A 15,199-nucleotide genomic window follows, 5' to 3' on the forward strand; every position below is an offset into this window, starting at 1 on the left:
GGTGAGATGTGCTGCAGAGAGACATAGAGGGAATGTGCTGCAGAGATGTGAGATGTGCTGCAGAGAGACATAGAGGGAATGTGCTGCAGAGAGGTGAGATGTGCTGCAGAGAGACATAGAGGGAATGTGCTGCAGAGAGGTGAGATGTGCTGCAGAGAGACATAGAGGGAATGTGCTGCAGAGAGGTGAGATATGCTGCAGAGAGACATAGAGGGAATGTGCTGCAGAGAGGTGAGATGTGCTGCAGAGAGACATAGAGGGAATGTGCTGCAGAGAGGTGAGATGTGCTGCAGAGAGACATAGAGGGAATGTGCTGCAGAGAGGTGAGATGTGCTGCAGAGAGACATAGAGGGAATGTGCTGCAGAGAGGTGAGATCTGCTGCAGAGAGACATAGAGGGAATGTGCTGCAGAGAGGTGAGATGTGCTGCAGAGAGACGAGATGTGCTGCAGAGAGACATAGAGGGAATGTGCTGCAGAGAGGTGAGATGTGCTGCAGAGAGACATAGAGGGAATGTGCTGCAGACAAAAAGAGGAGGAATGTGGTGCAGAGTGGAGGAGTGTGTTGGGGAGATAGAGAAGGAATGTGCTGCAGATGGGAGTAGAAAATGTCCTGGCATTAGTGGGGTAAATAATTCCCCATGATTGGTATTAGGGGTAGTAATAGTGCCCCAACATTGTTATCAATGAGATTAATAGTACTCCATTGGTGGTATCAATGGGAGGAATAGTGCCCCATCATTGGTGTCAGTGGGAGGAATAGTGTCCCATCATTGGTGTCAGTGGGAGGAATAGTGTCCCATCATTGGTGTCAGTGGGGGGAATAGTGACCCATCATTGGTGTCAGTGGGAGGAATAGTGTCTCATCATTGGTGTCAGTGGGAGGAATAGTGTCCCATCATTGGTGTCAGTGGGAGGAATAGTGACCCATCATTGGTGTCAGAGGGAGGAATAGTGCCCCATCATTGGTGTCAGTGGGAGGAATAGTGACCCATCATTGGTATCAGTGGTAATAATAGTGCCCCATCATTGGTATCAGTGGTAATAATAGTGCCCCATCATTGGTATCAGTGGTAATAATAGTGCCCCATCGTTGGTGTCAGTGGGAGGAATAGTGTCCCATTATTGTTTGCTGACTGTGGGGGGAATAATGCCCCAAGGGCCAGGTAAAAGCAAGCAAAGGGCCGCATCTGGCCCCCGGTCCGCAGTTTGGAGACCCCTGGTCTATCACATAAAATCCCAATAAAATACATTTACGTTTTTTGGTTATAAGATGACAAAATGTGGGAAATGTCAAGGAATGTGAATACTTTTTCCAGGCGCTGTATATAGAGGGGTATGAATACTTTTTCCAGGCACTGTCTATAGAGGGGTATGAATACTTTTCCCCAGGCTCTGTCTATAGAGGGGTATGAATACTTTTTCCTGTCTCTGTCTATAGAGGGGTGTGAATACTTTTTCCAGGCACTGTATATAGAGGGGTATGAATACTTTCCCCAGGCACTGTACCTAGAGGGGTATGAATACCTTTTCCAGGCACCATATATAGAGGGGTATGAATACTTTTTCCCAGGCTCTGTCTATAGAGGGGTATGAATACTTTTTCCAGGCACTGTGTATAGAGGGGTATGAATACTTTTTCCAGGCACTGTGTATAGAGGGGTATGAATACTTTTTCCAGGCTCTGTCTATAGAGGGGTATGAATACTTTTTCCAGGCTCTGTCTATAGAGGGGTATGAATACTTTTTCCAGGCTCTGTCTATAGAGGGGTATGAATACTTTTCCCCAGGCTCTGTCTATAGAGGGGTGTGAATACTTTCCCAGGCACGGTAATAATGGAGGAGTCGGAGAACATGGCCATATAATAACGGGGGTGGGTGAAGTACGTCGCAGGGAGCGCACAGAGCCCCAGCGCTGACACTCCTCATCCCTCGCAGGGTTAAGGATCCAGAGAGAGGCAGGAAGTTTTGGGAGGGGGGATGGAAGACCTCTCCCCTCCCCCCACTCTGAGGATGCTGGCTGGAGGGGGCTGTCCAGGGATGGTCTAAGGAGGCGAGAAGTCTGTGTGGGATCTGCAGAGCTGGCAGAGGGAGAGCGAGGCTGGCCTGGGTACCACAGAGCAGGGACTGGATGCTGGACATCCCAGGGGAACAGGGACGACGCTGAGCTGGTGGGACCTTCCAGGATTTACATCGAGGTTTTCCATGATTAGTCCGTGTCGTGGATTGCGGGAATTCATGAGATGACACATGTGGGAACGTTTATTGTGCAATTGTCTGCACCACAAGTGGATTACCATTTACGGGATCCGACTCTCTCTCCCACTACAGAAACTTCGGGGGATCACCGCGGCGTCTGTGTGACGTAACCGGCGGCCGGGGGCCAGGAGCCAGACAAGCCGTAGACCTGGACTGAATCCTTCCATTTCTTGGATCGCTGGGAATCCTGAACAGCCGGAATCCTCGGGAGAATAGAAGACTGCCGGAGTTGTCCATACGTGAGGCCACCATATTCCACGAGGCCACCAAATTCCACGAGGCCACCATATTTCATGAGGTCACCATATTCTATGAGGCCACCATCTTTCCATACGTGAGGCCACCATATTTCATGAGACCAACATATTCCATGAGGCCACCATCTCTCCATACGTGAGGGCACCGTATCTCGTGAGGCCACCATCTCTCCATACCTGAGGGCACTGTATCCTGTGAGGCCACCAACTCTCCATACGTGAGGACACCGTATCTCGTGAGGCCACCATCTCTCCATACGTGAGGGCACGTATCTCGTGAGGCCACCATCTCTCCATACGTGAGGGCACCATATCTCGCGAGGCCACCATCTCTCCATACGTGAGGGCACGTATCTCGTGAGGCCACCATCTCTCCATACGTGAGGGCACTGTATCCCGTGAGGCCACCTTCTCTCCGTATGTGAGGGCACGTATCTCGTGAGGCCACTTTCTCTCCATATATGAGGGCACCGTATCCCATGAGACCACCATATCTACATACGTGAGGGCACCGTATCCCATGAGGCCACCATATCTCCATACGTGAGGGCACCATATCCCATGAGGCCAACACATTTCATCTAGTGTCTAGGAGTTGTGGGACCCGGCTGGAGGAAGACGTCTTCTGGGCGCCCTTACGGAATACAAACTTTCTGGAGACTTGGTGGGATTTCCTAGTCCTGCGGAATATTCCTTTATTTTTTTTCTCCAGATTTTAACCTTTTTTTTACTTGATTGACCACTTTGGACGACCATGGCAAAGTCGTTGTGGTGTCGGTGCAGCTATGTACTAAGCTATGTACTATGTCTTAGTCTTGGGGGAAGCGACGCCACAAACTACCCACCTCGATACAACCTGTACACCGGAGGGGCGGCACCGCAAGGCCAAGCCATGACGGCGCACGGGGTGACACAAGCACAGAACGGCCTTCGGGCTGCCAGCCGGCACAGGTAGGTGGCCAATGGAGAGAAAAGTACCAACCTCAGTCCTGCCCATGGCTTGTAGGTCATGCTGGGGGCTTTCTGATCCATGAAAAGTCTTCCAATACCGAAATGCCCAAAACACTTCTGTAGAGGGTGACCCAGAATTTCACGAAGGGGGAGGGGGGGACATAAAGATTATTAGTCACAGTGACCGATATACGATGTGAGGAGCACGTAGAATGTTCTTTATTGTCCATTAAGACTTTCCATCATATCAGGAGGAATCACAACTCTACACCCAGCCGTTATATCCTCCATAGTCCAGATAGTATATATATCTCCTATAATGTCCTCTATATCTGAGGGGTTATATCTCCTATAATGTCCTCTATATCTGAGGTCTTATATCTCCTATAATGTCCTCTATATCTGAGGGGTTATATCTCCTATAATGTCCTCTATATCTGAGGGGTTATATCTCCTATAATGTCCTCTATATCTGAGGTCTTATATCTCCTATAATGTCCTCTATATCTGAGGGGTTATATCTCCTATAATGTTCTCTATATCTGAGGTCTTATATCTCCTATAATGTCCTCTATATCTGAGGGGTTATATCTCCTATAATGTTCTCTATATCTGAGGTCTTATATCTCCTATAATGTCCTCTATATCTGAGGGGTTATATCTCCTATAATGTCCTCTATATCTGAGGGGTTATATCTCCTATAATGTCCTCTATATCTGAGGGGTTATATCTCCTATAATGTCCTCTATATCTGAGGGGTTATATCTCCTATAATGTCCTCTATATCTGAGGTCTTATATCTCCTATACTGTCCTCTATATCTGAGGGGTTATATCTCCTATAATGTCCTCTATATCTGAGGGGTTATATCGCCTATAATGTCCTCTATATCTGAGGGGTTATATCTCCTATAATGTCCTCTATATCTGAGGTCTTATATCTCCTATAATGTCCTCTATATCTGAGGGGTTATATCTCCTATAATGTTCTCTATATCTGAGGTCTTATATCTCCTATAATGTCCTCTATATCTGAGGGGTTATATCTCCTATAATGTTCTCTATATCTGAGGTCTTATATCTCCTATAATGTCCTCTATATCTGAGGGGTTATATCTCCTATAATGTCCTCTATATCTGAGGGGTTATATCTCCTATAATGTCCTCTATATCTGAGGGGTTATATCTCCTATAATGTCCTCTATATCTGAGGGGTTATATCTCCTATAATGTCCTCTATATCTGAGGGGTTATATCTCCTATAATGTCCTCTATATCTGAGGTCTTATATCTCCTATAATGTCCTCTATATCTGAGGTCTTATATCTCCTATAATGTCCTCTATATCTGAGGTCTTATATCTTCTATAATGTCCTCTATATCTGAGGTCTTATATCTCCTATAATGTCCTCTATATCTGAGGTCTTATATCTCCTATAATGTCCTCTATATCTGAGGTCTTATATCTCATATAATGTCCTCTATATCTGAGGGGTTATATCTCCTATAATGTCCTCTATATCTGAGGGGTTATATCTCTTATAATGTCCTCTATATCTGAGGGGTTATATCTCCTATAATGTCCTCTATATCTGAGGGGTTATATCTCCTATAATGTCCTCTATATCTGAGGTCTTATATCTCCTATAATATCCTCTATATCTGAGGGGTTATATCTCCTATAATGTCCTCTATATCTGAGGGGTTATATCATCTATAATGTCCTCTGTATCTGAGGGGTTATATCTCCTATAATGTCCTCTATATCTGAGGGGTTATATCTCCTATAATGTCCTCTATATCTGAGGGGTTATATCTCCTATAATGTCCTCTATATCTGAGGGGTTATATCTCCTATAATGTCCTCTATATCTGAGGTCTTATATCTCCTATAATGTCCTCTATATCTGAGGGGTTATATCTCCTATAATGTCCTCTATATCTGAGGGGTTATATCTCCTATAATGTCCTCTATATCTGAGGGGTTATATCTCCTATAATGTCCTCTATATCTGAGGGGTTATATCTCTTATAATGTCCTCTATATCTGAGGTCTTATATCTCCTATAATGTCCTCTATATCTGAGGGGTTATATCTCCTATAATGTCCTCTATATCTGAGGTCTTATATTTCCTATAATGTCCTCTATATCTGAGGTCTTATATCTTCTATAATGTCCTCTATATCTGAGGGGTTATATCTTCTATAATGTCCTCTATATCTGAGGGGTTATATCTCCTATAATGTCCTCTATATCTGAGGTCTTATATCTCCTATAATGTCCTCTATATCTGAGGTCTTATATCTCCTATAATGTCCTCTATATCTGAGGTCTTATATCTCCTATAATGTCCTCTATATCTGAGGGGTTATATCTCCTATAATGTCCTCTATATCTGAGGGGTTATATCTCCTATAATGTCCTCTATATCTGAGGTCTTATATCTCCTATAATGTCCTCTATATCTGAGGGGTTATATCTCTTATAATGTCCTCTATATCTGAGGTCTTATATCTTCTATAATGTCCTCTATATCTGAGGTCTTATATCTTCTATAATGTCCTCTATATCTGAGGTCTTATATCTTCTATAATGTCCTCTATATCTGAGGGGTTATATATCCTATAATGTCCTCTATATCTGAGGTCTTATATCTCCTATAATGTCCTCTATATCTGAGGGGTTATATCTCCTATAATGTCCTCTATATCTGAGGTCTTATATCTCCTATAATGTCCTCTATATATGAGGTCTTATATCTCCTATAATGTCCTCTATATCTGAGGGGTTATATCTTCTATAATGTCCTCTATATCTGAGGGGTTATATCTTCTATAATGTCCTTTATATATGAGGTCTTATATCTCCTATAATGTCCTCTATATCTGAGGGGTTATATATCCTATAATGTCCTCTATATCTGAGATCTTATATCTCCTATAATGTCCTCTATATCTGAGGGGTTATATCTCCTATAATGTCCTCTATATCTGAGGTCTTATATCTCCTATAATGTCCTCTATATCTGAGGTCTTATATCTCCTATAATGTCCTCTATATCTGAGGGGTTATATCTCCTATAATGTCCTCTATATCTGAGGTCTTATATCTCCTATAATGTCCTCTATATCTGAGGGGTTATATCTCCTATAATGTCCTCTATATCTGAGGGGTCATATCTCCTATAATGTCCTCTATATCTGAGGGGTTATATCTCCTATAATGTCCTCTATATCTGAGGTCTCATATCTCCTATAATGTCCTCTATATCTGAGGTCTTATATCTCCTATAATGTCCTCTATATCTGAGGTCTCATATCTTCTATAATGTCCTCTATATCTGAGGTCGTATATCTCCTATAATGTCCTCTATATCTGAGGGGTTATATCTCCTATAATGTCCTCTATATCTGAGGTCTTATATCTTCTATAATGTCCTCTATATCTGAGGGGTTATATCTCCTATAATGTCCTCTATATCTGAGGTGTTATATCTCCTATAATGTCCCCTATATCTGAGGGGTTATATCTCCTATAATGTCCTCTATATCTGAGGTCTTATATCTCCTATAATGTCCTCTATATCTGAGGTCTTATATCTCCTATAATGTCCTCTATATCTGAGGTCTTATATCTCCTATAATGTCCTCTATATCTGAGGTCTTATATCTTCTATAATGTCCTCTATATCTGAGGTCTTATCTCTCCTATAATGTCCTCTATATCTGAGGTCTTATATCTCCTATAATGTCCTCTATATCTGAGGTCTTATATCTATAATGTCCTCTATATCTGAGGGGTTATATCTCCTATAATGTCCTCTATATCTGAGGTCTTATATCTCCTATAATGTCCTCTATATCTGAGGTCTTATATCTCCTATAATGTCCTCTATATCTGAGGTCTTATATCTCCTATAATGTCCTCTATATCTGAGGTCTTATATCTCCTATAATGTCCTCTATATCTGAGGGGTTATATCTCCTATAATGTCCTCTATATCTGAGGTCTTATATCTCCTATAATGTCCTCTATATCTGAGGTCTTATATCTCCTATAATGTCCTCTATATCTGAGGGGTTATATCTCCTATAATGTCCAATATATCTGAGGTCTTATATCTTCTATAATGTCCTCTATATCTGAGGTCTTATATCTTCTATAATGTCCTCTATATCTGAGGTCTTATATCTTCTATAATGTCCTCTATATCTGAGGGGTTATATATCCTATAATGTCCTCTATATCTGAGGTCTTATATCTCCTATAATGTCCTCTATATCTGAGGGGTTATATCTCCTATAATGTCCTCTATATCTGAGGTCTTATATCTCCTATAATGTCCTCTATATCTGAGGTCTTATATCTCCTATAATGTCCTCTATATCTGAGGGGTTATATCTTCTATAATGTCCTCTATATCTGAGGGGTTATATCTTCTATAATGTCCTTTATATATGAGGTCTTATATCTCCTATAATGTCCTCTATATCTGAGGGGTTATATATCCTATAATGTCCTCTATATCTGAGATCTTATATCTCCTATAATGTCCTCTATATCTGAGGGGTTATATCTCCTATAATGTCCTCTATATCTGAGGTCTTATATCTCCTATAATGTCCTCTATATCTGAGGTCTTATATCTCCTATAATGTCCTCTATATCTGAGGGGTTATATCTCCTATAATGTCCTCTATATCTGAGGTCTTATATCTCCTATAATGTCCTCTATATCTGAGGGGTCATATCTCCTATAATGTCCTCTATATCTGAGGGGTTATATCTCCTATAATGTCCTCTATATCTGAGGTCTCATATCTCCTATAATAGCCTCTATATCTGAGGTCTTATATCTCCTATAATGTCCTCTATATCTGAGGTCTCATATCTTCTATAATGTCCTCTATATCTGAGGTCGTATATCTCCTATAATGTCCTCTATATCTGCGGTCTTATATCTCCTATAATGTCCTCTATATCTGAGGGGTTATATCTCCTATAATGTCCTCTATATCTGAGGTCTTATATCTCCTATAATGTCCTCTATATCTGAGGTCTTATATCTCCTATAATGTCCTCTATATCTGAGGTCTTATATCTCCTATAATGTCCTCTATATCTGAGGTCTTATATCTTCTATAATGTCCTCTATATCTGAGGTCTTATCTCTCCTATAATGTCCTCTATATCTGAGGTCTTATATCTCCTATAATGTCCTCTATATCTGAGGTCTTATATCTATAATGTCCTCTATATCTGAGGGGTTATATCTCCTATAATGTCCTCTATATCTGAGGTCTTATATCTCCTATAATGTCCTCTATATCTGAGGGGTTATATCTCCTATAATGTCTTCTATATCTGAGGGTTATATCTCTTATAATGTCCTCTATATCTGAGGGGGTTATATCTCCTATAATGTCCTCTATATCTGAGGGGTTATATCTCCTATAATGTCCTCTATATCTGAGGGGTTATATCTCCTATAATGTCCTCTATATCTGAGGTCTTATATCTCCTATAATGTCCTCTATATCTGAGATCTTATATCTCCTATAATGTCCTCTATATCTGAGGGGTTATATCTTCTATAATGTCCTCTATATCTGAGGTCTTATATCTCCTATAATGTCCTCTATATCTGAGGGGTTATATCTTCTATAATGTCCTCTATATCTGAGGTCTTATATCTTCTATAATGTCCTCTATATCTGAGGTGTTATATCTCCTATAATGTCCTCTATATCTGAGGGGTTATATCTCCTATAATGTCCTCTGTATCTGAGGGGTTATATCTCCTATAATGTCCTCTATATCTGAGGTCTTATATCTCCTATAATGTCCTCTATATCTGAGGTCTTATGTCTCCTATAATGTCCTCTATATCTGAGGTCTTAAATCTCCTATAATGTCCTCTATATCTGAGGTCTTATATCTCCTATAATGTCCTCTATATCTGAGGGGTTATATCTCCTATAATGTCCTCTATATCTGAGGGGTTATATCTCCTATAATGTCCTCTATATCTGAGGTCTTATATCTCCTATAATGTCCTCTATATCTGAGGTCTTATATCTCCTATAATGTCCTCTATATCTGAGGTCTTATATCTCCTATAATGTCCTCTATATCTGAGGTCTTATATCTTCTATAATGTCCTCTATATCTGAGGTCTTATATCTCCTATAATGTCCTCTATATCTGAGGTCTTATATCTCCTATAATGTCCTCTATATCTGAGGTCTTATATCTCCTATAATGTCCTCTATATCTGAGGTATTATATCTTCTATAATGTCCTCTATATCTGAGGGGTTATATCTCCTATAATGTCCTCTATATCTGAGGGGTTATATCTCCTATAATGTCCTCTATATCTGAGGGGTTATATCTCCTATAATGTCCTCTATATCTGAGGTCTTATATCTCCTATAATGTCCTCTATATCTGAGGGGTTATATCTTCTATAATGTCCTCTATATCTGAGGTCTTATATCTCCTATAATGTCCTCTATATCTGAGGGGTTATATCTCCTATAATGTCCTCTATATCTGAGATTTTATATCTCCTATAATGTCCTCTATATCTGAGGTCTTATATCTCCTATAATGTCCTCTATATCTGAGAGGTTATATCTCCTATAATGTCCTCTATATCTGAGGTCTTATATCTCCTATAATGTCCTCTATATCTGAGGTCTTATATCTCCTATAATGTCCTCTATATCTGAGGTCTTATATCTCCTATAATGTCCTCTATATCTGAGGTCTTATATCTCCTATAATGTCCTCTATATCTGAGGTCTTATATCTCCTATAATGTCCTCTATATCTGAGGTCTTATATCTCCTATAATGTCCTCTATATATGAGGTCTTATATCTCATATAATGTCCTCTATATCTGAGGGGTTATATCTCCTATAATGTCCTCTATATCTGAGGGGTTATATCTTCTATAATGTCCTCTATATCTGAGGGGTTATATCTCCTATAATGTCCTCTATATCTGAGGTCTTATATCTCCTATAATGTCCTCTATATCTGAGGGGTTATATCTCCTATAATGTCCTCTATATCTGAGGGGTTATATCTCCTATAATGTCCTCTATATCTGAGGTCTTATATCTCCTATAATGTCCTCTATATCTGAGGGGTTATATCTCCTATAATGTCCTCTATATCTGAGGGGTTATATCTCCTATAATGTCCTCTATATCTGAGGTCTTATATCTCCTATAATTTCCTCTATATCTGAGGGGTTATATCTCCTATAATGTCCTCTATATCTGAGGTCTTATATCTCCTATAATGTCCTCTATATCTGAGGTGTTATATCTCCTATAATGTCCTCTATATCTGAGGTCTTATATCTTCTATAATGTCCTATATATCTGAGGGGTTATATCTCCTATAATGTCCTCTATATCTGAGGTGTTATATCTCCTATAATGTCCTCTATATCTGAGGTGTTATATCTCCTATAATGTCCCCTATATCTGAGGGGTTATATCTCCTATAATGTCCTCTATATCTGAGGTGTTATATCTCCTATAATGTCCCATATATCTGAGGGGTTATATCTCCTATAATGTCCTCTATATCTGAGGGGGTATATCTCCTATAATGTCCTCTATATCTGAGGTCTTATATCTCCTATAATGTCCTCTATATCTGAGGGGTTATATCTCCTATAATGTCCTCTATATCTGAGGTCTTATATCTTCTATAATGTCCTCTATATCTGAGGTCTTATATCTTCTATAATGTCCTCTATATCTGAGGGGTTATATCTCCTATAATGTCCTCTATATCTGAGGTCTTATATCTCCTATAATGTCCTCTATATATGAGGTCTTATATCTCCTATAATGTCCTCTATATCTGAGGGGTTATATCTTCTATAATGTCCTCTATATCTGAGGGGTTATATCTTCTATAATGTCCTTTATATATGAGGTCTTATATCTCCTATAATGTCCTCTATATCTGAGGGGTTATATATCCTATAATGTCCTCTATATCTGAGATCTTATATCTCCTATAATGTCCTCTATATCTGAGGGGTTATATCTCCTATAATGTCCTCTATATCTGAGGTCTTATATCTCCTATAATGTCCTCTATATCTGAGGTCTTATATCTCCTATAATGTCCTCTATATCTGAGGGGTTATATCTCCTATAATGTCCTCTATATCTGAGGTCTTATATCTCCTATAATGTCCTCTATATCTGAGGGGTTATATCTCCTATAATGTCCTCTATATCTGAGGGGTCATATCTCCTATAATGTCCTCTATATCTGAGGGGTTATATCTCCTATAATGTCCTCTATATCTGAGGTCTCATATCTCCTATAATGTCCTCTATATCTGAGGTCTTATATCTCCTATAATGTCCTCTATATCTGAGGTCTCATATCTTCTATAATGTCCTCTATATCTGAGGTCGTATATCTCCTATAATGTCCTCTATATCTGAGGGGTTATATCTCCTATAATGTCCTCTATATCTGAGGTCTTATATCTTCTATAATGTCCTCTATATCTGAGGGGTTATATCTCCTATAATGTCCTCTATATCTGAGGTGTTATATCTCCTATAATGTCCCCTATATCTGAGGTGTTATATCTCCTATAATGTCCTCTATATCTGAGGTCTTATATCTCCTATAATGTCCTCTATATCTGAGGTCTTATATCTTCTATAATGTCCTCTATATCTGAGGTCTTATCTCTCCTATAATGTCCTCTATATCTGAGGTCTTATATCTCCTATAATGTCCTCTATATCTGAGGTCTTATATCTATAATGTCCTCTATATCTGAGGGTTATATCTCCTATAATGTCCTCTATATCTGAGGTCTTATATCTCCTATAATGTCCTCTATATCTGAGGTCTTATATCTCCTATAATGTCCTCTATATCTGAGGTCTTATATCTCCTATAATGTCCTCTATATCTGAGGTCTTATATCTCCTATAATGTCCTCTATATCTGAGGGGTTATATCTCCTATAATGTCCTCTATATCTGAGGTCTTATATCTCCTATAATGTCCTCTATATCTGAGGTCTTATATCTCCTATAATGTCCTCTATATCTGAGGGGTTATATCTCCTATAATGTCCAATATATCTGAGGTCTTATATCTTCTATAATGTCCTCTATATCTGAGGTCTTATATCTTCTATAATGTCCTCTATATCTGAGGTCTTATATCTTCTATAATGTCCTCTATATCTGAGGGGTTATATATCCTATAATGTCCTCTATATCTGAGGTCTTATATCTCCTATAATGTCCTCTATATCTGAGGGGTTATATCTCCTATAATGTCCTCTATATCTGAGGTCTTATATCTCCTATAATGTCCTCTATATCTGAGGTCTTATATCTCCTATAATGTCCTCTATATCTGAGGGGTTATATCTTCTATAATGTCCTCTATATCTGAGGGGTTATATCTTCTATAATGTCCTTTATATATGATGTCTTATATCTCCTATAATGTCCTCTATATCTGAGGGGTTATATATCCTATAATGTCCTCTATATCTGAGATCTTATATCTCCTATAATGTCCTCTATATCTGAGGGGTTATATCTCCTATAATGTCCTCTATATCTGAGGTCTTATATCTCCTATAATGTCCTCTATATCTGAGGTCTTATATCTCCTATAATGTCCTCTATATCTGAGGGGTTATATCTCCTATAATGTCCTCTATATCTGAGGTCTTATATCTCCTATAATGTCCTCTATATCTGAGGGGTCATATCTCCTATAATGTCCTCTATATCTGAGGGGTTATATCTCCTATAATGTCCTCTATATCTGAGGTCTCATATCTCCTATAATGTCCTCTATATCTGAGGTCTTATATCTCCTATAATGTCCTCTATATCTGAGGTCTCATATCTTCTATAATGTCCTCTATATCTGAGGTCGTATATCTCCTATAATGTCCTCTATATCTGCGGTCTTATATCTCCTATAATGTCCTCTATATCTGAGGGGTTATATCTCCTATAATGTCCTCTATATCTGAGGTCTTATATCTCCTATAATGTCCTCTATATCTGAGGTCTTATATCTCCTATAATGTCCTCTATATCTGAGGTCTTATATCTCCTATAATGTCCTCTATATCTGAGGTCTTATATCTTCTATAATGTCCTCTATATCTGAGGTCTTATCTCTCCTATAATGTCCTCTATATCTGAGGTCTTATATCTCCTATAATGTCCTCTATATCTGAGGTCTTATATCTATAATGTCCTCTATATCTGAGGGGTTATATCTCCTATAATGTCCTCTATATCTGAGGTCTTATATCTCCTATAATGTCCTCTATATCTGAGGGGTTATATCTCCTATAATGTCTTCTATATCTGAGGGGTTATATCTCTTATAATGTCCTCTATATCTGAGGGGTTATATCTCCTATAATGTCCTCTATATCTGAGGGGTTATATCTCCTATAATGTCCTCTATATCTGAGGGGTTATATCTCCTATAATGTCCTCTATATCTGAGGTCTTATATCTCCTATAATGTCCTCTATATCTGAGATCTTATATCTCCTATAATGTCCTCTATATCTGAGGGGTTATATCTTCTATAATGTCCTCTATATCTGAGGTCTTATATCTCCTATAATGTCCTCTATATCTGAGGGGTTATATCTTCTATAATGTCCTCTATATCTGAGGTCTTATATCTTCTATAATGTCCTCTATATCTGAGGTGTTATATCTCCTATAATGTCCTCTATATCTGAGGGGTTATATCTCCTATAATGTCCTCTGTATCTGAGGGGTTATATCTCCTATAATGTCCTCTATATCTGAGGTCTTATATCTCCTATAATGTCCTCTATATCTGAGGTCTTATGTCTCCTATAATGTCCTCTATATCTGAGGTCTTAAATCTCCTATAATGTCCTCTATATCTGAGGTCTTATATCTCCTATAATGTCCTCTATATCTGAGGGGTTATATCTCCTATAATGTCCTCTATATCTGAGGGGTTATATCTCCTATAATGTCCTCTATATCCGAGGTCTTATATCTCCTATAATGTCCTCTATATCTGAGGGGTTATATCTCCTATAATGTCCTCTATATCTGAGGTCTTATATCTCCTATAATGTCCCTCTATATCTGAGGTCTTATATCTCCTATAATGTCCTCTATATCTGAGGTCTTATATCTTCTATAATGTCCTCTATATCTGAGGTCTTATATCTCCTATAATGTCCTCTATATCTGAGGTCTTATATCTCCTATAATGTCCTCTATATCTGAGGTCTTATATCTCCTATAATGTCCTCTATATCTGAGGTATTATATCTTCTATAATGTCCTCTATATCTGAGGGGTTATATCTCCTATAATGTCCTCTATATCTGAGGGGTTATATCTCCTATAATGTCCTCTATATCTGAGGGGTTATATCTCCTATAATGTCCTCTATATCTGAGGTCTTATATCTCCTATAATGTCCTCTATATCTGAGGGGTTATATCTTCTATAATGTCCTCTATATCTGAGGTCTTATATCTCCTATAATGTCCTCTATATCTGAGATTTTATATCTCCTATAATGTCCTCTATATCTGAGGTCTTATATCTCCTATAATGTCCTCTATATCTGAGAGGTTATATCTCCTATAATGTCCTCTATATCTGAGGTCTTATATCTCCTATAATGTCCTCTATATCTGA

At 38.7% G+C, this 15,199-nt stretch overlaps 1 protein-coding gene across 2 annotated transcripts in view; it reads left to right on the forward strand.

Moving 5' to 3' along the window:
- The first annotated feature begins 2,030 nt into the window (after positions 1–2,030).
- The window catches only part of EMILIN1 (elastin microfibril interfacer 1), an 87,501-nt gene continuing 74,332 nt past the window's right edge, over positions 2,031–15,199 (forward strand). The window contains exons 1-2 of one of the 2 annotated variants that reach the window (XM_040347880.1): positions 2,031–3,223; positions 3,254–3,465. In XM_040347880.1, the coding sequence (XP_040203814.1) occupies positions 3,269–3,465 (197 nt within the window). In that variant the 5' untranslated portion in view covers positions 2,031–3,223; positions 3,254–3,268. Of the gene's footprint in view, positions 3,466–15,199 lie in introns of both variants that reach the window. The other variant, XM_040347878.1, reaches the window with a different exon arrangement.

The sequence above is a fragment of the Rana temporaria genome, chromosome 4, assembly GCF_905171775.1.
Source record: "Rana temporaria chromosome 4, aRanTem1.1, whole genome shotgun sequence".
NCBI lineage: Eukaryota > Metazoa > Chordata > Amphibia > Anura > Ranidae > Rana > Rana temporaria.